Source organism: Natator depressus, chromosome 6 (assembly GCF_965152275.1).
Source record: "Natator depressus isolate rNatDep1 chromosome 6, rNatDep2.hap1, whole genome shotgun sequence".
In the NCBI taxonomy this organism is placed as follows: domain Eukaryota; kingdom Metazoa; phylum Chordata; order Testudines; family Cheloniidae; genus Natator; species Natator depressus.
Genome location: NC_134239.1, coordinates 33188531 through 33215365, shown reverse-complemented (window position 1 = coordinate 33215365; position 26835 = coordinate 33188531). Strand labels below are relative to the sequence as shown.

The following is a 26835-nucleotide window of genomic DNA, read 5'->3' as shown; positions in this document are numbered from 1 at the left end:
ACGTTCCAAGCCAGCAATGCCACGTACATTCCTTGCAATGCAGTTCTGCGCTCTACTTTAAAAAAAAGTTTAGCAAGGGGGAGATGTGGGGAAGAATGTAATGGAAGAGGCAGAAAGAAAAATGAGCTTATTTATACAGTAACACGTGTGTTAAAGCAATGCCTCCTTTCCTTGGCTATACACTCCCGCATTTTCTCTCTCACACACGTATATACACACACTCTCTTTAACTGTGCTTTTGTGTTTTGTCAGAATTAATGAGAAAAGTTCCCTTGCCCTAGGGGTAATTAGTGTCCTTGGAGTTAAATAAGCTAATACTTAGACACCTCTGGCACAGGCAATTATGTTTGTGTATTGAATAATTGATTCAAAGGGGGGGGAAGGGGCTGCTAATCAGATCTGAGCATAATGAATTGATTTAATTAACAGGGGAATCTGAGGGTCCCTGGGAAATGTGTGCATTTATTCAGCAGCCAGAGAGAGTGCAGAGCACATAAATTGAGAGAGGAGAGAGCGAGGCAGGCAGCAAGTGCTTTTGCGTTCAGTGATAGGTTCGCATTTTTCCTCCCCGCCTTTGAATATAATTTTAGATTTAGAGTGAAATAAAGAGAAAAGCACTTTGGAAGCCTGAAAAGCTCTGCAATAGCGACAGCAAAAGAGGGGGGTCGTGAGCGATCACATGCAATTACATTAAAACAAATTTTTTGACTGTGCCCGTTGGGAAGGCGCTGGAGAACCGGCCCTCGATTTTGCCTCCCTTATCTTTTAAAAATTATTATTATTATTTATTATTATCTCTGAACTGGCATTTGAGTTGGGGGGGAGAGATTGCTTGGGCACTAGCAAAGCTCTTCAGTGCTGCTGCATGTAATTCTAGCTCAGTGCAATCTAGGTTAAAAGTCGTGCAACTGTAGCTGGCTGGCTGGGGTAGGGGGGGAGAAAAACAGGGAGGACGAGCCGGCTGCATTTTTCGCTCGGCAGCGCTTTGCAAACACTCTCCGGTCCTCCGTCCCTTTCCCCTCCCTGGAGCGAAGGAGCAGAGGCGGCGGCTGGAGGGGGAGAGGACGCCAGAGACGGAGCGGCGGACGCAGCTGCTGCCCGCGGCCCCCGGGACAATGGTGCTGGACAAGGAGGACGGTAGGTAGGAAGCCGAGATCGCGCCAGAGCGCGCTCGCCCGGCTCCTGTCCTCTCCCTGGGCTGCGGCCGGATGGGCAGCGCGAGCTGCAGGAGGAGGGGGACAGCTGCTGTGTGTGTGTGCGGGGTGGGGGAGCAGGGGCATTTCTGCAAGTGCATGTCACTGTTACTGTACAGATCGGAGCACGCTGGCTCGTGTGTGTGTGTGTGTGTGTCTGGAGGGGTGTCCAAGGGAGGGCTTGGGTGACTGCCTCGCTCAACTCCATCGGATTTGTCGGATATTTACTTCCCCAGCTCTTCTTGAATAAGAAGCGATTTCTTCCCCACTCGCGTTATTCTTTGCTCTCGTCAGCAAACGGAATGTTCTTCTGTTCGCTAGATCTTTCTGGCCTGGATTAGGTTTCCTGCCTCTTTAAATCCATTAGTTTCAGTATTTTCTATTCTCCCAGCATGTCCACTGTCTGTTATCTCCTATTGTCGTGTTTACCCTCTTGCCTATTCCACCCTCACACACCACCCCCCCCCCCGCTCCCTCCCACCGTATGGCTCAAAACCTGCTATTAATGACTAAGAGCTCACAGCTTTGCTAAACTGCTTCACAAAGGGCGCCTTGGCTTATTGTGGGAAAGGATTTACTTTTTAAATGAGGCTGGGAAGAAAAGGGGGTGTGTGTCTCTGGAAATGAGAGAGCTGACTGCATGCAAGTTTAGATCAACCATGTGCTTATTGTCAAGACTTGCTAGAAATTCATTTGGACTCGCTTGGGAGCGGGGAGGGAGGCAGGGTTGGAGGCAAGATTTAAAGACTGTGTAAGCTAATTTAAAGGGAAATTAATTCTGGCGTGTAACGTAGTAAGAGGTGCTGAGGAGAAAAGAAAGAGACTGGTGGTAACTCTCCAAAATAGCCTCCTGCATCCTGAAGACGCACAGACAGGGAGCAATAAGGTGCTGTTGGAAGTGGTTTTTGTAATTTGGGGCCGGGGCGAATGGAGAGGATAACTCGGATCCCTGTCATCCACTAGTCTGCAGTCTTCGCTGTCAAATTTGGCAGTCCAGGGTTATTTGCTGCAGAGTGCTGGGGTAATGGTTTTTGTTGAGCTGAAAGCAATCCTTACAGGCTTGATGTAACAACAGACTTAAAAACTCTTGCCAGGCTTATCCTACTGAGGCATTTGAATCCGCCCCCCACCCCACAATCTTTAAAACTTATTTACAAAGCACCAGTGAGTACTGAAAGCATGATCACCTGCTGTTATGCATGGTGATTGCTTCTCCCAGTTTTTCCCATAAGAGTTCACCATATTGACTTTTTTTTATTCTTTTAAAATCATTCTATTCTAGTGTCATTTTCTCCATAAATGAAACCACTGTTTCATTGTCAGCATGATCGCCTGTCAGAAGCCAACATATATATGCCTGGACATCACTGATTCTGGCAGTATTTTGCTGTCTTTTTTCTGTACAACTGTGTTTTCGAATAGTGCCCTCTACCTTAGGGATGAGCACATGGGTGGCTACTGGGTCAAGGCAAGGGTAATCTTATACGCTCTTCATCGGCATAGGCAACGCCTGGGGAAAGACGTCCGTGCAGCTCAGAAAATGGTCCTTTCCTCCAAGTCCTTATTGGGGGAAAAATGTGGTAACACAACACTGATATTTTTAATTGATCTCCTTCATCTGCTGATACCACTTCCTCACCCTTTCATCTCCAGCCAAGCTATGCCAGTCATGTTATGTACGGGAATAGGAGCGTTACAGAGGTGACTGGCTTTTGAGGCCACAGATGAGGGAATATGCTGTTGGTCATCGGTTCAGAACTACATGACATCTTGGGGCATATAACTGTGTCACTTGCCATGAGGTCAGGTGGCATTAGCTTGTCACCATCATGCCAGCTTCAGTTACATTGCAAACTGAAAAGCCTCCCATTGGTAGTGTTGCAGCGAATGCTATGTGTTGTGTGCCTGTATAAATTACCATAAAACTTCTCTCCCCTGGTGGATGGGGGGTTTAATTTGGAAGGGTGACTACCAGAATAAGAGAGACAGCGGGAAGTGTCCTTTCCCCCTCAGTCTTGGAGTATCTGTCCCTGCAAGGTGAGAGCCTGCTTGACACAAGCCTTAATGGAATCAGTTGGGGCATGAGGAAAAATCATATGCCTGCTTGTGTGCTCCACCTGCGTGGGAGGGGGGTCGGATCTCTAACAGCGAGAAGGTTAAATGCACACTGGGGCTCAGAGGGGTGTGTGGGGAGGGGGAGCTGAATGCTAAGTTCATCTGTGGATTTAGAGGCCTTTATTGTATTTTAGTTTGTCAGAGTCCTCTGAAGTAAACTGATGCAGTGTTAGTAATGGGATGTATAATGCTCCGGTCAGAAGTGTCTGTGTGCGTGTGAGGGGGAGTATGTGTATGGCGGCAAGGAGGGGAGGCGGAGGAGTAAAGGGGAGAAAACTTGATCTAAATGCTTAAGTAAAAGGTATGAAATGTTCAGTAAAAAGAAAAATAAACCTCTCTCACATCTGTTCCTCCGCACACCATGATACGTGGGGCTCAGTAATAAAGTCAGTACAGTTAAGCAAGCTTAATTCTTTTCTGGTAGTGCTCATGTGCGAGGGGGTTTGTATTTCCATCTGATTGCATTTTTGAGGGTAAGCTACAATGGGCGATCACTGAAACTTAAATTGTTACAGTGTAAATTTTGTTTGACTAGAGGGGAAAAGGTTGCCTTTTTACTTTCAGCATGAAAGTCCTCCAGTAGTAATAATAAACTAGACAACGTCTTAATCTCCCTTAACTTTTTGCCAAAGGGTGCCTGCCAACCCATATCTGTTTAAATCTGATTGACGGGTTAACAGCAGGATGCTGCCTCTGCTGCAGAAGTAAGGGAAGCAGGTGAGCTGTGAGGAAAGACTGAGATCTAAAGAGGGTTTGCTAATGGGGGTATTTGGGTTCTTTCATGTATTGTAGACGGACTCGTTAAACATAAGGAGCTCAGGGCTGGTGGTGGTGTAAGGAAGTGAAACTAGAACCATTGATTATCCAGACAGTTCTCAACAGCCCTCATTCCAGGAGCTCTCGTGAATGGCGATATAAAAGGAAATAATGGGGATGGTGGTGAAGGTAAGGAGGAAATTAGAATGAGATGTACTTAAAAAGAAGAATAGTAAGAAACCCGTGATGTGGAGATCAGAGTAACAAACTGTAGTAACGTCTGGGAATCTTCAAAACTGTTGATAGCATAGTTATACTAGAGGAGAAATTATGCCTGTTAAAAATGTCAGAGGAATTAGGGACAGAAGGCAAGATTAAGAGAGGAAACTATTTTATGAGGAGGTTATTTTATGCTTTCCTTTCTCTTTCTGCCTGACTTGGATGGAGCTCCAGTTGCTTGATCAGTTGTGAATGTCAAAAAGGATGCTGGATCTGCACAGGTTATAAATGGAATAAAATGGAGGCTATCACTAGCTGTACCAGTTGCTTGTCTTGAAAGACCTTGTTAGTGAAAATGGGTCTGTTTTTTTAATTCAAGCAGGTCTCCTTCTGGAGACAGATCTGGTTTTTGTTTTTGTTTTGTTTTGTTTTTTAACCTTCTAAAAATCCTAAAGTTGAAGATCACAGATACCCAATTCACTTTTTTTTTCTTTTTTGCAGAATCATTTTTAATCTTAAAAAGCTAGCTCTTCTACATAAGAAGGCACTGTGATAGCTTAATGAATGCTGCATGCATCCATGTGGGAAACCACAAATTGTTTAAATCCCTCATTCCTCCAGCAGTCTTGGGGCATTGCAAAGAGCTCACATCCTGTTAGGTAGAAGTCGTAATGTGCTCCTTGCTTTTGCATCCCTGAGAGCTGGTATTGTTGCATCCCTGAGAGCTGGTATTGTTGTTTTGGAGGAGATTGCTCACCCAGCCTCAGGATACGTGTTCCAGTGAGGGCTTCAGGGGAGTATGCAAGCCTTAGGGTGACACCGTCACCATCACACAGGGTCTAATAATCAGTTTGCTGCCTAGTAAGTGGAAAGCTGCCTTGACACACACACTTCTTGGTGTCAATATGGGCAACAGAAAGACAGTACTACTTTCCTAAGGGCTCTGCAAATATCACTGTGGGTAAAGGGGGAGAGGACAAAAAAATTGTCAGGTTCCTGACTTGAGGTATTGCGGCACCATGCCAAGTTATGTCTGTAAGGTAGAATCGGTTCATATGTCTGAAGTGACACAATATAACCCGACTGATAGAACACAGTGTAATATTAGAAAATATTTTAAAATGGAAACTGATGCAGTGTTTTCCCAAAATGAATCTTCAGAGCCGTAGTTAAAGAAGAAAATTCTGAGCCAAAATCTGTAGAGATTTGCACCTATGCAATTCTGGTGTGCCATAGCTGAATTTGGCCTTGTAGGTCTTTCGTTTTGACTTGCACAAACAAACCAGCCCAGCGTCCAATACGATAATTACAAAGCTCAGGATTATTATAGATATTCCTCAAATATATAATTACTGCTAATGCTTTGACAGTGGAGAGCAGAACTTCTGCTAAAAAAAAAAAACCCATCAGTAAGCGGATCTCAAATATGACCAATTCAAAAGATTGGGTTAATTGTAGCTGATTCTGTTTAATTGCTAGTAAAGTGTTTTAAGGGTTACAGGATATTTATATAATATATATGTATGTTTTTTTTTTTTTTTTTTACTGGTGTCTGAAATGAGCGAGTGTGAGAGGAATGTTTAATGCAAGAATTATTAGTTTGCAAAAGGGAATCCAGGTTATTGGGTATGTAGAAGTAATGCAGGAATAAAATGGATACTGGTACAGTGCTACATATTAATGCATAATAATTTTGACAGCTACATAATCACTCTGTATGTATATTTACCAAAAAAGATCAACAGTAATACACAGCAGCTATTTAATGTAGATGAGAAGCTTAAACTTAATGTAATTACCAAAATAGCTACTTTTAAATATACTCTTTACAAAGATGAAAAAAGTATTGCTTCTATTTTGGGGCAGTGGAGTAGAAAAAAAGAGTCAAAAGTAAGGTGTGATGCAAAAAAAGTTGGAATATGTTTTCTAATGAAGGTTAGCAATACATTAGAGGAAATATTATGATATTTACCTATGCTAGATTAGAAAGTCCTACTTTTAAACATTTTTGAACGAACACTAACATAACTAGCAGGCATTAGTTACCACATCTTCGGCCTGAAGTCCCCTTCCTTTTTAACTTACAGTAGCTAAAATAAATGATCACTTAGCTGTTGCATTCTTACCCTAAAGTACAATTTCAATCTTTGAAAACTATATTAGAAGGAGAAGAATAGAAGTTTTAAGAACTGGATGAAAATGATTCTATGCAAAATAATATATTTAACATCAAATATGTTCAAGGACTGTTAGGATTAAGTATTCAAAATGAAGGGGGAAGGAAAAAGCCATTTGAGCTGAGGATAAGGAATCTAATTAAAAATAGGTATTAAGGATATATAACTTGAGCCTGCTATCAAGCTTTAAAAGAGTACTGTTGTATCAGATGTAAAGGGGAGGAAGAAATATCATTAAAATGAGAATAAAATGTTTTCTTGGATTAAAAAAACCCCCATGCCTGAAATTGTAGATTGCACTTCGTATTGAAGGACCTCATCCTGTAATCTTGATTGACACGATTGAAGACAATGGGCTACTTGTGAGAGTAAGGACTACTCATGTGAGGAAACTGTCAGTTTATATTCCAGTATTAGTAGAATTAACTGCAACAATGATGTCTCTGAGCAAGTAGAGCAAATGGGCAAGGATTAGTACTGTGCTCAATTTTTAGAAATTGTACTATCTGAAACGCTGTATAAAGTACTGAAATTCACAGAGTGTATTTTAGAAATTTCTTAAGTGTGCATGGAAAAACAAGGTCAAAATGAGCTTTGAGAAGTGTTACATCAAGTTCTAAACCATGACACATCTGTGAAATAGAGTTAATAATGGAAGAAGGCAGTGTGACAGGGCTATGGCCTTAGAATCTTTGCAGGGAATTTTAAGTTTTAGTAGGGAAAGGGAGGGTCTCTAACCCATTAGAAGCTACAGGTCATTTGAAACTGTCACTTCAGGTTTTAAATGAGCAAAGCAGGAAAGGGGGGAATGCTTTGGAGATAGATCTATATCTAGAGAGAAGTGAAAGTAAAACACAGTTGTATAAGATGGAGTACATAAGGACAATTATTGAGAGAGTATGTTGTGTATGAAAATTGATCGGTGATGATGAACAGCATTAAAAAGAGGCAAAGTTAGTAATGTTTGAAACACTAAAGATACTCACTAGCTGTTAAAACTAAATTTACAGATACTGTACTGCAGGTGGTGCTGCTGAGCTAGAAAGGCTTATATTCACCATTAAATCCTGACAGAAGAATAAGAGGGGGGTCCCTGGGAAATGCGTGCATTTATTCAGGAGCAAGTGGGCAAAGCGCACAAATTGAGAGACAGAGGCAGCAGTCGCCGGGTTTAGGTATATTCCCCTCTGTCTGTCTGAATATAATTTGAAATTTAGATTCATCTTAAATCCAAGGGAAAACACTTTGTAAGGGTTGAAAGCTGTGTAGTTGCAACAGCCAGGGTTATGAGCTATCAAATGCAATTACATTAAAACAGATTATAGTGTGCAAATTGAGACATTTAGAAGGTGAGAACCAAAGAAACAGCTCTGATTTCCCCCCCCCCTTTTTTTTTCTAAATTGCAGTTTTAGTTCCTTGCAATTCTGAGGTACAAAAGTAGGTGAGACTGCTTTTGTATCTGCAAAGTGCTTCATTTCTGAATGTAATTCTAACTGAGTGCAATCTAGGTTAAAAGCTGGACAACTGGGTAATTAGAGATCACTGGCTGCTAAAGGACGATCAGCTGTGCTGTGGCTCATCTGTGTTCCCAGAGACTAGTTCTCTTCTTCCCTGAGTGAAGGCTGCTGGAGACAGAGCATCTGCACCCAGACTCCTCTTGATCCCTGAGATGATGGTGCTGGACAAGGAGGACGGTAGGTGGGCTGAGATTCCTTAAGCCTGTACACAGTGTATGCCGTACGGTCGTTACATGTAAGTAAATGGCTTCGACACATATGTACAGTGTGCAAGTTTGGGTGTTCTGCCTTCACCCTTTGATATTTTCCCCTGTGCCAATAACAGGGGAAATTTGCTCTTCTTCTTAGTTTTCCCCTGGCTTTGCTGACGAGTCAGCTAGCCCAGAAGGATTTACTTCAGGCTCTGTTTGCTGAAGGACATGTGGTATAAACAGTTTATTTTTTTTATCCATTCGGATTTTTCTTCCCAGCAAATGACAACATGACTCTATTTTGCCCATCTTAGCTTGTTTATTTTTAGTAGCTTTTATTTTGCATCTAATTTTGAGGCTTCCTTTCCCACATCTTTTTTTAATTTACATGTTTAATATATATATCTTACTGCTCTTCTTCATAGCTATAAACATAATTACAATAAGCTAATAGGCCCGCTAAACTGCTCTGGCAAAGAATCATTGGTTTATTGTGAGAATTTACTCCTCTCTAAACGGGAGAGGTGGTGCTACTGTAGGAAGGTAACTTAATGAATGAAGATGAAGGAGAGAGTGATTGTTTTTAAGTTTGGGCGCTGGCATGTGCTTCCATTATTTTTAAAGCTAGCTGTTCTTACGAAGGAAGGAGCAATAATCTAGGGAAGGAGTTAAAGATTGCACCGAGGCACTGTTATCTAGTAGTTAGAGCATGAGACAAGGAGTCAGGGAAGCTGGGTCTTCCTCATGTGACTGCCATTTGCCCTTGGGCAAGCAACTTAACTGCTCTGTCACTGGTAGTTTCTAGGATGAATATGGTAAGTTTGACCACAAGTTTTCTGACGAGAAAACAAACATTGCTCTGTGACCTGTGTGACACACGGCATTTTGGGGGCGCTACCGTAATGTTAATGGCAAAGCTAAACATTGGGGATTGCCATTTTCTTTTAAAAAGGCTATTCTGACCTTTAGATAGGTGTGAGTGCTCATTCTTTTATATTCATTTTCTAAATGAAGAACTTCATTGTGTTGTGCAGTTGTGTTGTGTCTGCCAGTATGTGCTGCTGGATAGTATGGATTCTGGTAGCTTTTAGCATATCTGTGCGTGCGAAAAGATCTGTAACAGATGAGAAGTTAGTGTCATTTGGAGGCAAAGGGTGTCATTTGGAGGCAGAATGGAGATACTGAATTTCCACGGGCTCACAGACTGGAGAAAACTTGGAAGGATGTTTTTTAATCTGCCTGGAACCCTATGAATTCAAACGCTTTGACACCCAGTAATAGCAATATTGCTATGTTAGATGTGTCTCAGTTCTTGACAAGAAGAGGAATTGTTTTCTCCTGTCAAAACTGATGCTAATCATATAACACTAATAATACTTAAAACTAAGTAATTCAAATATCAGGTAAAAAGGGGAGGATTTCCTCCTATGCCGTTCTTCTACTATTAAAATGGATTTTGTGTAGTGGGAAATATTTGGAATAGGAAGAGCCTGAGTATTAAAGAGTAACCCACATCTGGTGGTTTCTAACCAGTAGGTTTCATAATTTCTACATTGAGCTTTTCCAACATTAAAATAACCCTAGGAATACTGCTCAAAAATTATATCAGACCTGTAGCTTTTCTTATAGTGGACTTTTTCCAGGTATCTTGAGGACCATCGTTAGTAGATATAATGTATTTTACATGATCAGCGCACTCCAATTTATTTCCAAGTTCAGAGAACCTTAGTCTAGTTTTATGGAGTGGAACACAAGCACTTTGCCTAATCCTAGATTGACCTGCAGGTTGTGGTGAATAAAATTTGGATGGATTTTTTTTCCACCAAGACTTTTCCCCTTTATTTAAAAATAAATATAAAAAAAATCTTATTGCCATTCTCTGCAGTTCTATGAAATTTATAAAGTCTTAACTCTGAATTGACAGTCATGGTGTTTTATTTACAAATTTCATGTCTGGAATGCATAACCAGTCTTCCCAACATGACAGCAGTCAATTTGGCTTCCTGAAATTTCCAAATAACCTGACCTAGAAGATAGAAATTTTGATTTCTATTGAGTTGTCTGGTTGGTTTCCTTGTCGACATATTAGAGTTTAAAAATGAAGTAGATATGATTTGTAACAGATGCTTCTTGTCTAGCAACTTTGCAGATGACTGGACGGTGGCTAAAAGAAGTATTAAGTGGTTGCATATTGCTTATGCTGGAAAAACAAATGAAGGTCTCTGGATTTCAAAGGCTTTGAAGCAGCTCAGCTCTCAAAGGTGTTCTGTTGCTTTTTGGGGGGAGGGGGGGGCTGTGTAAGTTGAATCTAGTGAGTTTATTTTATTAGAAGCATAAGGCTACTCTGTAATCTTCCTCTGAATAAAACACATTTGGCTGACTGACCTTATTTCTTATTGGGCCACAGGTTGTGTACTGCTTTTTAGAAGTGTTTTTAAACAAAAACAACTTCTCACATTTTAAAATCCTCCTTTGCAGTTCATGCTTGCGCACAGAATTATAAATCTGTGATGATGGGAACAATATGAACAGAGCAGAACAGCCAAAATTAAATTCTTTTGTTTGAGGAAGTGCTGTTACCTGAGTAAAATCAAAAATGCATCATGTAGAGATCACATTTTCAAGTGTAATGCGCAAATAACACTTAAAGCAAAACAAAAATTCAGTCTTTGTAATAGCAATTAGGAAAATGCTGCTGCTTATCCCAGCTGTAATCTTTGCTGACAGTGAAGTGCAGCCTAGTAAGTAGTATGTATGGCATGAAACACACTAACGGAAATCGTAATTCTTTTATTACAAAAAACGCAACTTTTTTCACCTAACTTTTGCTGTTAGCTACTCAGCATCTTAGACCCAGGTTATTGAAGAGCTTGTTACTGCACTCTTCTTCACGTGTACGAAGGCACTGATCAGAATGTGTTTATACCCCAAACCTGGTACAGCCAACAGTGCGTACAAACATGGATCTTGCGTGTTAAAAATAGAACTTGAATCAATTAAATGTGGCAAAAGAATAGGTAATGTTAATACCAGGTCGGAGAGTTCCAGCAAATGTTGTGTGTGTCTTGGACGAAGACTTGATATTTAGAGGGTGACCCCAAAATATGGGTACCAAAGACGGACGTGGGTGTGAGTTTGCGAAAAGAAGCCGCAGATCAGTATGAAGTATTTAGGGCAGTGAATATTGGAGAATCTGAAACAAGATCAGCTGCTGTAGTGGTAAAAAATGGAGACTTCTGAAAAAGGAGGTAATACTGAGGCACCAGAAAAAAAACAAGCGGGATGGAAGATGGTTGGAATAATTTAACTTGGAGAGAATCGGTGTGCTCTCCAGGGTTGCAGTCTTCTATGCAGTTAATCCATTCATTTCTGGAAGGTTGTTTAGCAAATGGATTTGTATTAACCGATTTGATGAAACAGCAGGTAATAATCAAACACTTGCATGCACTGGGCTGTGGGGGAAGGAGTAATATGAGGAGAACTAACCTCAAAATACAGCACTCCATGAAATAGGGCCACAAAACAGCATTTCTCTCATCTATATTTAATAGCAGGAGGTTCTCACTTATCCACTTAAGTATCACTTACGCAACATGGTAAATGAAGGCAAAGCCACTTGGAGAAAAAGGAAGAAGGACCAGATCTAGATAAAGATGGATTAAATACCATAGATGTTGATCGCTAGGTGGCTATAAAGTGTGAATAAAAGCAATGGGTCCAAACAGAATCCTGTGTCATGGTAAGTCAGGAGAACAAGGGTATTTTTCTTTTCTCCCAACCACAAACCCAGTGACAAGAATGATCAGTGAGATAGGACTCCAGCCATGAGATCGGGGCCCATGCATTCATCTTTTAAAATGAACATGTTAGATGCCACAGATAAATCCAGCAAGATCAAGATATGTCACTTTACTCAGCGTATAGAACCATTTACAAGATCATTATAGACCTCTAATAAGGTATAGAATGAACACAAGCCTAAACATGAAGTAGTGCTGTCTCTGAAAGAAATAATATCCTGTGGCTAGGTTTGTCAGAATTGGCGGGGGATGGGGGGGAGGGGATTTTTTTTTTTTTAAATCAACAGATATTATAGATGTTTGGTTTTTTTTACATTTTCAGTTCTACAAAATTCTGGGGGGAAGGGGGTCAGACAGGAGAGTCAGACAGAAAGTACTGAATGACAGCAGACATTTATTTCAAAAAGTTAAAACTTTATAAACATTAAAGCACAAATTGTCAACAGCACATGTCAAAACATACAAATATCTTGAAATCAAAGTGAGTTCTCAAGCAACATTTTTCTTACTTTGCCTGTCTGTAAACTCAGATGATTATCAATGGAAATATTTGTCATTGGTATTTGTGTTTGTATGGTGAAATCAACATTTACCAATAAAGATATAATCCTTCCAAGACCACCTATATGTTGCTGATATTAAAAAAGTAAATGGCAAATTGATCAGACACGTTCTGAAGAACCAGCGAGGAGTGATGGGGAAAATAGATGACACATGGCAAGGGCAGAGAGTTACTTTCTTCTAACATTGAATATGGAACTTTATTAGAAATCAGGAAAACTGTTTTATTCTGAAAGCTGTTTCTTTCTCTCTCTGCTTCTGCTGAGAACCTTCTCCAAGACCTGTCCCTGTCTGGTTCCTGTTTTTGTTCTAAAGAAACGCTGCACGTCGTCCTAGAAGTCACCTTATTCAAAGAATGAAAAACTTCTTCTGTTGCTGAGAACTGATTATATACCCCAACCAATTAAGGAAACGTATATAGTTAGGGGCCAATCACGCAACCTGCCGCATAAGTGTAATTGCTGTGGATTCTGTTTGGAGTCACGAAAGGGGAATGTTTGAGATTGTACCTAGTATGGGAAGTGTGAAATTGGTGGTACAGCTATAAGTGCAATGGTAGCAGGAACAAAAATGAGCGGTAATAGTTAAAAACGTGTATGAAGAGGGAAATGGAGGGCAGAAAAGAAAGGTTCTAGGTAAAAACAGAATAGGATCTGAGATGGATAAATCATCAGATTAGGTTCCAGTCAACACTCTAAAGCAGCAGTTCTCAACCAGGGATCTGGGGCCACCTGGGGGGCTTCGAGCAGGTTTCAGGGGATCTGCCAAAATAAACCAGAGAGCAGGGCCAGCGTTAGACTCACTGGGACCTAGTGCAGGAAGCTGAAGCCCGAGCCCCCCGCTGCCTGGGGCTGAAGCCGAAGCCTGAGCAACTTAATTTTGCAGGGCCCCCTGTGGCACAGTGCCCTGGGTAATTGCCCTGCTTGCTACCCCTTCACGCCAGCCCTGGCTTTTAATCTACTGGATTTGCAGAAAAACAGTTGTTGTGGCACAGGTGGGCTGTGGAGTTTTTATAGCATGGTGGGGGGTGCTCAGAAGGAAACGGTTGAGAACCCCTGCCCTAAAGCTCAGCTGCTTCAAATCTTGTGGGATTGCACATTTCGGAGAACAGTCATTCTTGGGGTGCTTGGCTGAAAAGATGACTCTAAAATATTATCCATATCTCTTCACTGCTGCAGAAAGGGTCAGGCTGAACAATTAGATGAGTTCTTAGTTGAATGAAATTGGTTTTGCCCATTCCCGAAGGAAATGGAGAAGTTAACATTTCTAATAGCAGTGAGTTGTATTTTATGGATATATACTCCTGTGTTGTACAATCAAGGTCATTTTGTAGTCTGCAGGGATATAGTATTGAGGCTGGACTCCTCTTTAAAGCTTCAATGCTTTTAAGTTCCGAGGTGCTGCCGATATGTTGCAGTTGTCTTCTAGGCATATGATGTGTTTAAAACAATTAGGAAAAACTTTTTCAACTTTGGGGGTGGGTTTGGGAGGGAGGGAGGGATAAAAGAAGAGACTGAATCATGGAAACTGTTTAGGTTTAATTTTGGATTTAAATGCAATAAGAAGGCTGCCCAACAGTTAGTAAGATTAAAATCTGTTGCACTGCCTGTGGGTTGGTGTTCAATTTTCATGTGGTATTCGTGAAAGCTGTGTATTTTATCTGTGTAGCATCTCTTGAGAAAGTCATCAAAGTATAGAATCTCTTACCCCCCCCCCCAAAAAAGTCCTTGTACGAGCAGTGCATTATTAATAAAGTAATCCATTAGATCTGGTGATAAAGGGTCACGGCACAGTCTGAAATATCTGTTTTTAAATGGTTAAGAAGTTATCATGGTTGGAGGATTAATTGATTCCACTTGGGAGGCTTTTTTAGGTTTTCAGAGTTCACCTTTAAACACATTTCCCTATTTGTAAATGTCTGTTTCCTATTCGAAGTTTTTTGTTTAATCTAGGTCAAATAATTAAGCTTAAAACAACATTAGGCTTTCATCAGAAGTAACTGAACAGCTATGAAAGGTAAAAAAATGCTTGCAGCACTAGTGTTAAGTGCATCTTTAAACCATTTTATCCTAGGTTAAGAATATGAAAGTTCATGGCAAATAAAATATTTGAAATCCATCCAAATCAGAGTAATGGTATCAAAAAAAGTTAAGCGTGGTGTTCTAAGAATAGAAAATACATAGCAGTTAGCAATATCTGCAGAACTGTAAAGCTCTAATGGGGCTATGTGTTCTTAAAATTGTGCTGAATTGTTATCGTTTAGTGTATTGTGAAGTTTTAAACAGTACAAAAATCACTGCCCCCAACTCCAGTCATGTGGGTGAACCCACAGGGAGTGACTTTTTCAGTGACTGTAGCACCTATTCACCAATAATTTTGGGAGTGGCTGGAGGGACTTGTCTATTTTTTGTTACTTTGTTTGCTATTAGATTAGCATATTTCAGCCGATAGATGGTTTGTGAGCAATCCACTGTAGCTATTTTGATAGTTCTCCAATGCATGGTTTATTTTTCCTGTTCCCTGACAGGATGACCCCCAAGCCCAATAGAGTTTTCAAGACTGTTTGTTGGCTGCTGCTTCACAAATGGATGGTATGCTCTTTGGGGCGGAGACTGTCTTTTTGTTCTGTTTGTACAGCATTTAGCACAATGGAGTTCTGTGCCATGACCAGGGCTCCGACACACTATGATGATACAATTAATAATAATAATAAATATATTTACACAAGTAGACACACAACTTCCTTCTGCTATAAATGTTCTTGCAAAAAAAAATCATAGAATGGGCATCAAAGAGGATCACAGGTAGTAATGAATGAATTTACATTTTTTGTTTAAATGACCATTTGTGTATTTTCTACTGCACTCATTGATCAAATTCCCTCATGTGTTTACAAAACTAGAGGAATACTTGGTTGATACAACTACTGGTTTTAACAGTTCTACTCTTTTTTTCTAAAAGAAAAACATTTAGGGTTATTCATGAGTGAAGAGAACTTGAACCAAAACTAAACAATAAAAACTCCTTCACTAATGTAAACATATATTTGGGTCAAGGCCAGAGATGCTCCTAGGTGGTTCATTATGGCTATGAGATAGAAATGTATTCCGGCGGACTGTATTTCTAATAAATAAAAAAGCATAATGAGACTGTAACTGGGAAGGAAGACAAAAGCAGCCATGCTTTAAATTGTTAATGATGGTGCCAGTGGCTGCAGCTTTACCACAGCTGTTTAAATTGATCTGCTCGTGAAAATGTTTTGTTTTGGCACTTTCGCTTCATGTGCAACCCTTTCAAAGGGACCCCTGGAAGCTTTTCAAAGGGGAATTGTGATCTCTTTCTAAATGGGATTTAGAGCACCAGAGTTCCAATATTTTGGATTATTTAAGCATACAAGTGTGTTCTCTTTTTGTAATACTTTAGACAGGTAACAGTTGTTTTCCCTTCATTCCTTTCCCCCTCCCCCCCCCATACCCATTTACAAATTATTAATGCCTTATTCTAAAGAGTATTTCTTTGGCTTCAGCATCACCCTGCTATCCAGTCTCTCCTTTTTCTGACACTATCATGCTTAATAAGAAAAGCAAAATAGTACTGCTTAAACTTGACAGAAATTACTGGTCGGCCTTTATTTCTCAAGTGTATTATTTGCCAAGACCCCCTTGTGCTAGGTGCTGCACAAACATAGAACAAAAAGAGATGTTTGGAGTTTATTACCAGTTTATTTCTATATTTGGTCTACCTTTTAGGTGATTAACCCACTTCAACATCTTTTCATACGTAGACCATGCAATCGCATTCAGAAGTGATGGGTAGAGTCTCAAGATGATAAAATCTCACTAGCAAGTTGAGATGAATGTTGCTTTTATTTATTTTATTTTATTTTTACCAATTTATTGTCCGAAGCAAATCGTGTGTGTTCAAGAAGTTTCCAAAAGGTAGCCCGCTCAGGTCTGGAGAGCTTCGCTGTTTTATCCACTGCATACAAAGTTACTGTCGCCACCTCGAGGAACTTACACTGTGTACACAAATATATTTGGAAACATAAATAAAGACTGCTATGTGGGCCCATTATGGCATTGGAAATGTTGAAGACACTTACTATATGTCTGAGTGGATGGGCTGGGTCTGGTGTGCTTTAGGTGATCTTGGCAACTCAGTTTCTGCATAATGTTTATACCTGAGGATATCTAACATTCTTCAGAATCCATTATATATTCATTTTTATCCTCCTTTGTGGAAAATGACTTTTGTAAGTACCCTGCTATGGATATGAAAGGCTGTACTCGGCATCATCGCAAACCCTTTGACCTCCCTGCATAGACTGGAGCTCTGTTTTTGAAAGGACTCCTTTATATCTGTTTTTACTCCATGCCCTTCCATTCATTTGCCTATACAAAGCAATAAAGGGTAAAACTAAAGTAACATAAATTGGTCTGTCTTCCTGAATCCATGTCTCACTAATGTACCCAGATTAACTCAACTGTAAATTGTCTCCTTTGGATGTCGTGTCTTGCTAAAAGTTTCCTATATGATTCATGATTTGGATTGCTTTTAACAGCTATTGGCTAAGCAATATGGTAAATGTACAAGGTGATGCAATTGGCATTAGTGAGAGGATGCACAGGAGCATGTAATGCAGTCAATACTACATTAACTACTGATGCCCAATTACAGAAACTGGAAGAGTGGCTTTTAGGAGCATTAGGACTTGCAGAAGAGCTGAGATCACCTGCCGCTCCTTGCCTAAAAGCTTCACCCTTTATGCGCTGGGATCAAAGTAAACATTCAGTTGCTGCTTTATCATGTATAGTAACGAAGGTGGGGTTTTTTCCAAAGAAGTGTCACAGTGATGCTTTTAACACATGGACATTCGAATTTCCATATTTCAAGATTCTCTTTCCATCTCCTGAGGCAAGATTTTTATTTGAATAAAAACTCTCTAACCACCTCTGTACTTACTGGTTCTGTTTCTCTACATCCTACTCCTTTAGCCATTTTCATTTAAAGAAACACTTTAAGTGCAGTTTAGAGTGTCCTATTTCAGTGAGTCAGACAGAACAGGACTCTATTTTCCTCCCTCCCCCTCCGTCTCCTGTCCTTTCTCTAATCTGTACATGATTGAGACCTCAGCTGGCTTACACTCTAGAAAAGTGTTCTAAAATACAGCCAGACACTCTATAAAACAGGATATTTGAGTGTGACCTCTTAGCAGTCCATGTTCAAATTAGGCACATATTGTTTCCACCACTGCTTTTGAAATCCAATTGCAATAGTTTGAATGATTATAGGCCCACATTATACTTTAAATGCTGCGTGCACTTCTCCTATACTAAGTTTAGTGTCGCTGCAGTTTCTAACTAATTTAAAATGAGCGGTGTTACTGCTGTATCACGGTATTAGCAAGCCACAAAGTTCTTGTTGACTTTGAGATGGGGGGGGGGGGGTGTGGAGTGGGGGAGGGGGAGAGGGGGAAGCAGTAAGGACACTTAAATATTTTAATATAAAAGAAAGCTACTAGTGGCTTACTGCTTTTTTTTTTTTTTTTCATTGATTCTCATCTTCCAGTTAGGGTACTTTGCATATCCCTAGTGCTTTTCTTCCTCAAAACATTTTAAGAATATTAAATCATTCTTCCCAAAATGCAATGTATTAGACCCATTTTACAGTTGTGAAACCGGGACACACCGAGGTTTGGGGACTTGCCGAAGCCCAGAGAGAGGGAGTTGGTTTTACAAATGCTACTAGAGTGCCTGTGCTAATTTGGTCCTAACTTGGGTGGCTTGATCTTTCAGTGCACATCCCTTGTCCACTCTGCTCAGCGGAGTGAGGGCTGCTCAGACAGCAGCAATGGTTGAGCTGAACAGAGGTGGGAAGTGGGAGCAGTGCTGGCTGCACCCTCCCACTCACTGGCCAGATGCACTGGGGTGAGGGTGTGGGGGGGGCACTCCATGAAAAAGGATGGAAGGACCTTACTAGCCCAGGCAGGAAAGGAATAACCATTGTCACAACGCTCCTGGGCATCTGGTGCGGGCTGTGCCAGCTTCATGCTGACTGCTCCTTTCTCTGGGATGGCTACAGAGTAGCATTTGAACCCTGTGTGCTTAAGCAGGTGCTCCTCAGTTTGCTTTCTGTGGCCTTATGGGATATGTCAACACTATATTCTAAACCTGGGATTACAGTTGCTGGACCTAGGTCTCGCTGCCATGGCAATGAGTCCATACTGTACTATGCAGACCTTTTGACTTGGCTTTGCGGCCTGAGTTGTGTCCACACTGCAAAATGACAGGGCTTGGCCCTAAATTGCACAGGAAGTCTGGCTCTGACCCACTCCCTAGCAGGGTCCTAGGACCCGGTCCTGTGGGCTTGCTGACCTGAGTCAGGCTGATTTGTGTATAGACGGAAGGGGAGGTTGGGCTCAAACCTGAGTCAGTGCCACGGCTTAGTGTTCGGTGTAGACATACCCATAAAAGTTAGATCCAACTGATAATAAAAGCCCTCCTTTCAGCAAAGAAGAAAAATCTCTGCCACAGTTAGGGTGCAATGCTCTAACCTGTTGCTTCTTGCTTTTGTGAGCAGAAAAACTGACCATCTTAGAAAGCAATGTGGAATCCTAAGGCAGCTCCCACAACACCATTTTGTTTGTCGATGGGGCCTAAAACTTCTTGATCACTAGTGCCTTAGTTATCAAAATAAAACTATCACAAGGTCACAACCAACATAGCCCCTGCCTTGTTTAATACCTCTGCATATTCTGGAAGAGTTTGTTCTGCTATAAGAGCAAGGGGAAAAAGCATTGCTGTTTTTAAGAGGATTGTCGCTTTCAGTTCCTGATCGATGCTCTTTTGAACAGCTGAGGGGAAGGGAGCAGAAGGTAACCTGCTGGCTTGTCACCTTTTAAGTACATTAACGCAAGGAGTACAAGCACTGGAGACGTGAGGGAGCTTAACTGAGTTTTGCATTTAGTCTGGCCTCAATGTGTAGTACAGACTAGTATCCTACCCTTGATGCATTTTCCTGCACTGGTACAAACTGTGGTTTAGGTCTCTAAGTATCCAGCAGGGCAAGTCAAAACATCCTTGAGTGACTTTTTCTTGAGTCGGTGTTTTCTCTTATTTGTTCTTCATAAGAGAACAGATGTGTAACCTTCCCTATGCAAAATTAAAATGAATAGTAGTATCATTGTCCTTGTGAGATTACTAGAACACTTAGGGTATGTTGCTGTACTCCTCTTTGAGCTTTGGAATCAAAGGGCCGGAATTTATAGAGGTTAAGTTAAACAAGCACTGACTTTCTTTTTTTATTTTGTTCCCTTATCTCTCTTTAATTTGGATTAAGCGAAAATGTAGCCACCGCCTTTAAAAATGGGTAAAAACGATTCATTGGCTGGTCTGTTCATTTTTTTAAACTTGCACTGTTTAAGTGGGCTGCTCAGTGAAACTTGTACATTCATGAAATAGCTGATTGAAAAGCAATATTTCAGATAAATACAAGCCAGCGATCTATCAGCAGTTGTAATAAAAGCTGGGCTTCAGGCTGTGATTTTATTTTGAAATAATAAGAATTGCTTTATTCTTTTTACTTGAGTTACCATGGTAATTCTGTCGTGTAGCAGTGTTATATTGATTTAGAAAGTGGACAGTAATATTTCTTTTGTGTTATTCTGTTTCTAGGGGTTGATTTCTAATTTCCACTTGGAGATTACTTTTCTTAAGTCCCTTCCCCTTTTTTTTTCCCTAGCAGTGTAATTTTCCTCTCACACACTGCTATTTTCTGAGCTTATTGGTTTGCTCTTATTTTAAATTAAACTTGCTGGTTTCAAATATTGAAATGACATCTTTGTCTGTGTCTGTACTTTGGTTTAGCAAAATATTACAGTCTGCTGTTTTATGCTTAATAATTTAAGGGAGGCTTTATGTCTGCCATCAGTGGTTGTTGATAACGAATGCCTAAACATTTTAGTATTGTGTAATGGTGCATCCACCTTGCATATGATTTTTTTTTTTAAAGACAGATCTGCAGTGCATATCTGAGTATTCTTACCAATTAAATTCTAAGGAGATTTATATAAATTTACAACTGGAACTAGCTGTGGCTACATTGCGGTTCCATAGTAGCTAAGACACCCATCTGCTTTATGTTTTGAAAACCCATGTATCATTTCTCAACCATCCCCCTTTAATCAAATACCTAGATGGTTTTTGAAAGCTAAACTTTTTTTCATAGTAATCTGCAATTATGCATAACAAGATCTGAAAATCACTAGTAGTAACAGGTTCAGCTCTGTAAGTATATCTTAATAGTAAATATTTTATTGATCAAGATCTGAGTATGGGTCTGTTTTTCTTCTTTTAAGAGATGACCTCTTAAAGCTTAGCTGCTTCTCCTTTTGGAGTTTCAGGTTGTCACCTCTTGCAAGAGGAGTAGACCCTCTGCTTGGGAACAAGGGGGATGAGAGGAAATGAACCTCTACCATCTCATGTTAAGATACATGTGTTTAAAACTTAAATCTAGATGTGTATTCTGTTTGTGTTTAACTTAACTGTTTCACTCTGTGCTTAAAAAACAGTTTTTCCACCCTCACTGCTGAAAGGTAAAGTTCTTCCTCACATCTGAAAAGTTTCCATTGAAGTGTTTTGAGGGGCAAATAACTGGGCAGACCAGGACATAATTTGCTTTGTGGCTCTTAATTTTCAGTCCTAAGAGTGCTGACTGGTCTAGCTGTTCTAATGGGGGAATTTATGCCACAACATATGAGGCTCTGTCAGGGTTTCCATATAAAACACCTCGCTTCATGAAAATTCACTTGGGGTAGAAAGTCTGCACATAAACTCCTTGCTTGAGGATATCTTTTTCTTTTGTATTTAATTTTGATAATCCCTCCATCTGGTTCTTTTGAGCTCTTTGCAAAATAAAAAGGGAGGCGGGATGGGAGAAAAAGAACTTGCTGATGGTCTTTTTAAATGACATTTACTAAAATTACTTGACAACTGAATTATACTACATTAGTATTGCAAACTGTTTCTGTAGGCCTGAACTCCTATTTATTTTAGTCCAAGTGTTACAAAAATGCATAAGCAGCAGTCTTTCACGGAAAACTTCGCAGCCTTTTTGCATGCAACTTGCTGTGCAAATGTTGCCTGCAGTGGTCTATTTAGGGTCAGTGATCCACAACCTCTAAAGCCTTCAAGTAGGTCTTGACCCTTGAGGTTATAATGGCCCTTGGAGTCATTATGACCCATCCAGTGATGTCTGTTACGCATTAGTCTATAATAGCTCCAGACAAAATAACTGATTTTTTTTTAAGTTTGTAATTCTCTCTCTCTCTCTCTCTCTCTCCATAGCAGATTGCAATGGCTTTGAATGCTAAAATGAATTTTTAAAGTAATGCAGCAAGTGACTGTTCGTTTAATGGTAGTGCCTGATAGGCTAAGACTTAGGACTCAACTCACTAACATTCGTCGTCTTTCCTTCTCCGTTTTGTCCCCTGTTTCTTAACATTTTTTTCTGATTTTTTTTCAAGGCCAGTTCATAATGCATCTGTTAACAGAATTGGTCTCCTCTACGCTCTGCCCTCTCCTGCTGAATTTGCAGTGATGTGATAAAATGGTATCTGACTTCACAGATCGCTTCAAGGAGTAAGGTTCTGTTGATCTTTAAGTATCCCGTGTTCTTCTCACAAATGTGCTTGAACTGATGATAGGCACCATTTTTAATGTGCACCCAATTTTACATGACACATTATTATGAGTTGGAGCGAGCCATCCACGAGAAGGGTCTAGATGACATGAAAGGCATTTTCCAACGTAAATTTCTATAAGCCTGATCTATTTTAGGGGATATAATCCTGCCAGCAAATATCTGAGTCAAGGTTTGAGGTTGCCACCACCTGCTTTAAAATGTAATTTCCTTCCACAATTCATTCCATTATGACTGTATGATACATCTTCTGGGATTGAGTAATTGGCTAGCTCAGAAGTAATTTTTGTTTCCACTAGAGAGATGTTTACAAACTGATGTTGTAGTATCCCTTTAAAACCAACTGAGAATCTGATTAAAGGCCTGAGGATCTTCTGCAGAGATTGCATGCCCCCGGGTGACATGGAAGGGTCAGCATGCTGTCACACAGCAACTATTAAGAATTAAGTTAACGCTGATTCAAATGCTACTGTGTGCGTACAGTGTTGATCGGACTGCTGTTGGATGGCACTAAGTAACTTTGTACCATAGTGTGTCTGAACTGCATTTAGTTACATTGTAAAGCCAAATGAATATGGTCACTTGTGACCGGTATCAGAGGTATGCATTAAATAGTTCAGGTAGAGTGGAAACATAATCGATATGACCACATACGCCGGTAGACTGCAGAAAACGTTACCATTGACTGGTGCAGCTGCTCTTCACCAGCTGTGGGTCAAAAGTTTACCTAACATGGGTGATTTTTACTTGTAGGTTTGAACATTAGTGATATTGTATTGCTGGTTTCCTGGTGACGATAGTACTGGAAGACTAGTTCCATGGAAGAGTTAGTTCAGGTGAATTGGGTACTGCCCAAAATAACCATTGCCCTTCTAGGGGATGATGGTGGTAAAAGCCCTAAACTTTTAGCCTCGGCAAACCTGCTGCCTTGAGTATTGCTCAAACTTCAAACTCCAGTAGTCATCCATTTACAATTAGCACATGAGTTATGGTAGATTATAATGTTATCCTGCCTGAGGCTTTGGGGCTTGCTGTGCCATTTTTCCATTTATTGGTGTTTTAAATAACCTTAAAACAAGCACTGCCATATGGAACACTCTGGTCTCCTGACTGCATTCACACTTCCATTGTGGTCAGCAGCACTGCTGTTGGACCTGAAGAATTCTCATGCTGCCAGTGCTTCCACCAAAGCTTCAGCTACATGGCAGGGAAAGTTGAAATTCCACAAGAACCTCGAGGAAAGAAAAAATTGGCTGAGCTAAGATTAAATATGCTCCTGAGGGAACACTTCTTCCTATATTTCCTTTTACATTCCTGCTGAGCCCAGAGTCTTGTGCTTTAACTGTTTGAAGAAAGCAGGAAAAATGCACTAGCACTAACATAATGGATGCATCCGATGAAGTGAGCTGTAGCTCACGAAAGCTTATGCTCAAATAAATTGGTTAGTCTCTAAGGTGCCACAAGTCCTCCTTTTTCTTTTTGCGAATACAGACTAACACGGCTGCTACTCTGAAACATAATGGTGGTGACTCTGAGGGTCTTGCTACTAGGCCAGTTCATCTTCATTGTAAGTGTGGTTGCACCAAGGGTAAATCTGGACCAGAATTTCAAAGCAAAGCAGAGACGGGGGGAGGGATAGCTCAGTTGTTTGAGCATTGGCCTGCTAAACCCCGGGTTGTGAGTTCCATCCTTGAGCGGGCTGTTTAGTTGATCTGGGGCAAAAATTGGGGATTGGCCCTGCTTTGAGCAGGGGTTGGACTAGATCTCCTGAGGTCCCTTCCAACCCTATTATTCTGTGATTTTCAAATTCTTTTTTACGCCTAGATATTACAGGGGTCTTTGACAGTGTATTGCCATAACACCTAGGCACTATCTGCTTTGGGGATTTATAGGTGTCTGTCCTCTTGGTATCCCAAGTGCTGCCCAATAGAGAGCAGTGGATGAAGCAATCTCTGCGTGTTTTATGCATTTAAGTTAACTTAGTGTTTTGGGTTCCCTCCTCCCCTCATTCCCTTTGGGATCATTCCTGGTGTGTTGAGGTGAAGTAGGGGAAGGAAGAAATTGTGGGATTGTGAGACCCTATGCCAGACTGAAGCCTGAGACAGGTTTTTTTTAAGACCATTATAACAACCCCTGCTTTGGAGTAGGAGGTGTTGGAAGTGCTGCCAAGCTCTGAATGAGAGCAACCAGAAAGGCAATGCTATAACATACTACACAGCATAAATTGTGCCCAGTATGATTTCTGTGTTCCCTTTGAACAGAGTTACCGAGCAGCATGCAAAAGATGGTTGTGTCAAGGCAATGGCAATGCACATGGGTCCACCACATCAAGAGCTACGAACCATGTGTGGCCACGCTTAGGAGCATAACTGGCTCATGCAGCATTCTGAGCAACTTTGAGAGAGCATAAACTCTGTGTGGATTAGGCAGAGAGGAGAGAAAGGCAAAGGAGTCTAAAAATCTACTGATGGCAATGAATGTTGAGTTGGACTGAGCAGTTCGTTCTTAAGTTCACTTCCCCTCTACCTGCAGAGCTTGAAAAATATACTTGACACTTACTAGTCCTCAGAGAAGTAGTAGTTTTTTGTTTTTGTTTTTTTCCCCCAGGGAAGAAAAGTACCCTGTCTTGCCATGCTCATGGAAATTTAAAGGAATAAAACAATTGTATATTTTTATTGTAACACGCTGACCATCAATTTTCTGTGTAATAAATAGAACCCTAATTCTGCCCCTTGTGCCTGACGTGGTCTATCTTTATCATAGTATCAAGTGATACAATGTAATAAACTGCAATGTCATGTATGGTTTACACCAACTCTGATGTCATTTTGTGCTTCCACAGTTTTGTGCTTCCTTTCATCATCTCTCTCTTGCTTGGCATACCCTGCCCTCATTCCAGATTTCCATGCCAGCTCCATAGGCTCATTCAGGTCCCTAGGAATGACTTTGTTGTTTGCCCATGAGGAACAAGCTCAACATTTTAATTTAAATAATAATCATTAATAAAAAATAAAAACTTAAAGTAAATTTGTCCTCAGGGTTTCTCAGTGCATCCTGTGTGTTGGTCCCCTTCCCCAGCTCCAACACGGGAAACTCCAGGCAAGGCCTCCCTCAATGTGAGTCACTTTACCGGTGCCTAATAAATGAAAACTCACAGATCTCAGACTTTGATTGTTTTAAGTTTCTATCAGATCTTCAGAAGCTGGCTTGCTTAATAGATAATGTTGCTCAGATATTTGTTCTTATCTCCTTCCTTAGAAGTTTTTAAGGTCAGGCTTGACAAAGCCCTGGCTGGGATGATTTCATCAGGGATTGGTCCTGCTTTGAGCAGGGGGTTGGACTAGATGACCTCCTGAGGTCCCTTCCAACCCTGATATTCTATGATTCTAGGATTAGTACACAGCTAGAGTGGCTTAGAATAACGTCTCATTTTTTTTCCATTTAAATGTACATGTTCATACACTTAAAATGTAATCATCTAACTTTGTTCAAATTGGGCTTGTTTTATAGCTCTCATGGTGACTTAAAGAAACCAAGACAGTACATAAACTTACTGTATGAGTTTGTATTGGAACTGATAAACTTAGATACCATAGTAAGGCATCGGCACAAAGGGGAGAGTTAAGGTTGAGTTTTCAATCTTAACTTTGCATTTCGTGACTTTGAGCACTTGAGACAACTTAGTATAAGAATGAATTTATTATGAAAGGCTGAAGAAATGTCATTTAACGTTCACTTTGAGCAGAAGAGCAGACTTGATAGTGTCTGTACTCATTTCACCCTGTCCATGCTCAATTCACTGTTTTTGTTCTGTATTTCGAGGAGCATTCTTCCCAGTGTAGCAATATGTCTCAAAATTTTTGTAGCTATTGGAAAAACAAATGTTTTGATGAAATGAAAATCCAGGATATTTTGTGTGCCCTGAAAGACATTACTCAGACTTTATATGGAAACACCAGGCGCTATGGTCACTTCATTATTTTGTATTCCTTTAGCACCTAGAGGCCTGAACTGAGATTGGGGCCCTAGTGTGTTAGGTGCTGTACATACACATAACAGATAGTCCCTTGCCCCAAAACTTAAAATTTAAACAGATAAGATTTACAAAGGGTTGAAGGAGAAACAGAACTGAGCATAGGACCTTAGTTTCCTGAGTCCCAGTCCAGGAACCTGTTCACTGGATCACAATACTTCTGAACTATTAAGTTCAAGTGATTCTTGCATTAGTAATAGTACAAATCCACGTGGATGTTCCGTCCAATCGATTTTGAAAGCTCATAATAAATTGTATCAGGTGTGACACTGACCAGGCTTTCATTATGAAACGTAACTTTTTTTTAAAAAAAAAAGTTTTTTCTTGGTTACTGAGTTTGGCATGTTCTATCATTTGTTCCGTTGTACAACGTTTTCCTAGAGCACAGATTATTATTATTTGTATTCCCAGAGAGCCAAGGAACTCTAGTCATGGACCAGGACCCCATTGGGCTAGGCATTTTACAAACACAGAGCAAAAAAATGCTCCCTGCCCCAATAACTGTGGCTTTAAGGATACCATAAGAACCAAATTAAATCCACATTGTTCTGGATGATCTGTTAACAATCATAC

At 40.5% G+C, this 26835-nt stretch overlaps 1 protein-coding gene across 6 annotated transcripts in view; it reads left to right on the top strand.

The window, feature by feature from the left end:
• The first annotated feature begins 471 nt into the window (after positions 1-471).
• The window catches only part of LMO1 (LIM domain only 1), an 85408-nt gene continuing 59044 nt past the window's right edge, over positions 472-26835 (top strand). The window contains exons 1-2 of one of the 6 annotated variants that reach the window (XM_074954979.1): positions 4126-4253; positions 7970-8155. In XM_074954979.1, coding sequence (XP_074811080.1) covers positions 8131-8155 — 25 coding nt within the window. In that variant the 5' untranslated portion in view covers positions 4126-4253; positions 7970-8130. Of the gene's footprint in view, positions 1138-2718; positions 2774-4125; positions 4254-7579; positions 7636-7864; positions 8156-22053; positions 22174-26835 lie in introns of those variants that run through there. The other 5 variants (XM_074954981.1, XM_074954980.1, XM_074954977.1 and 2 more) reach the window with 5 other exon arrangements.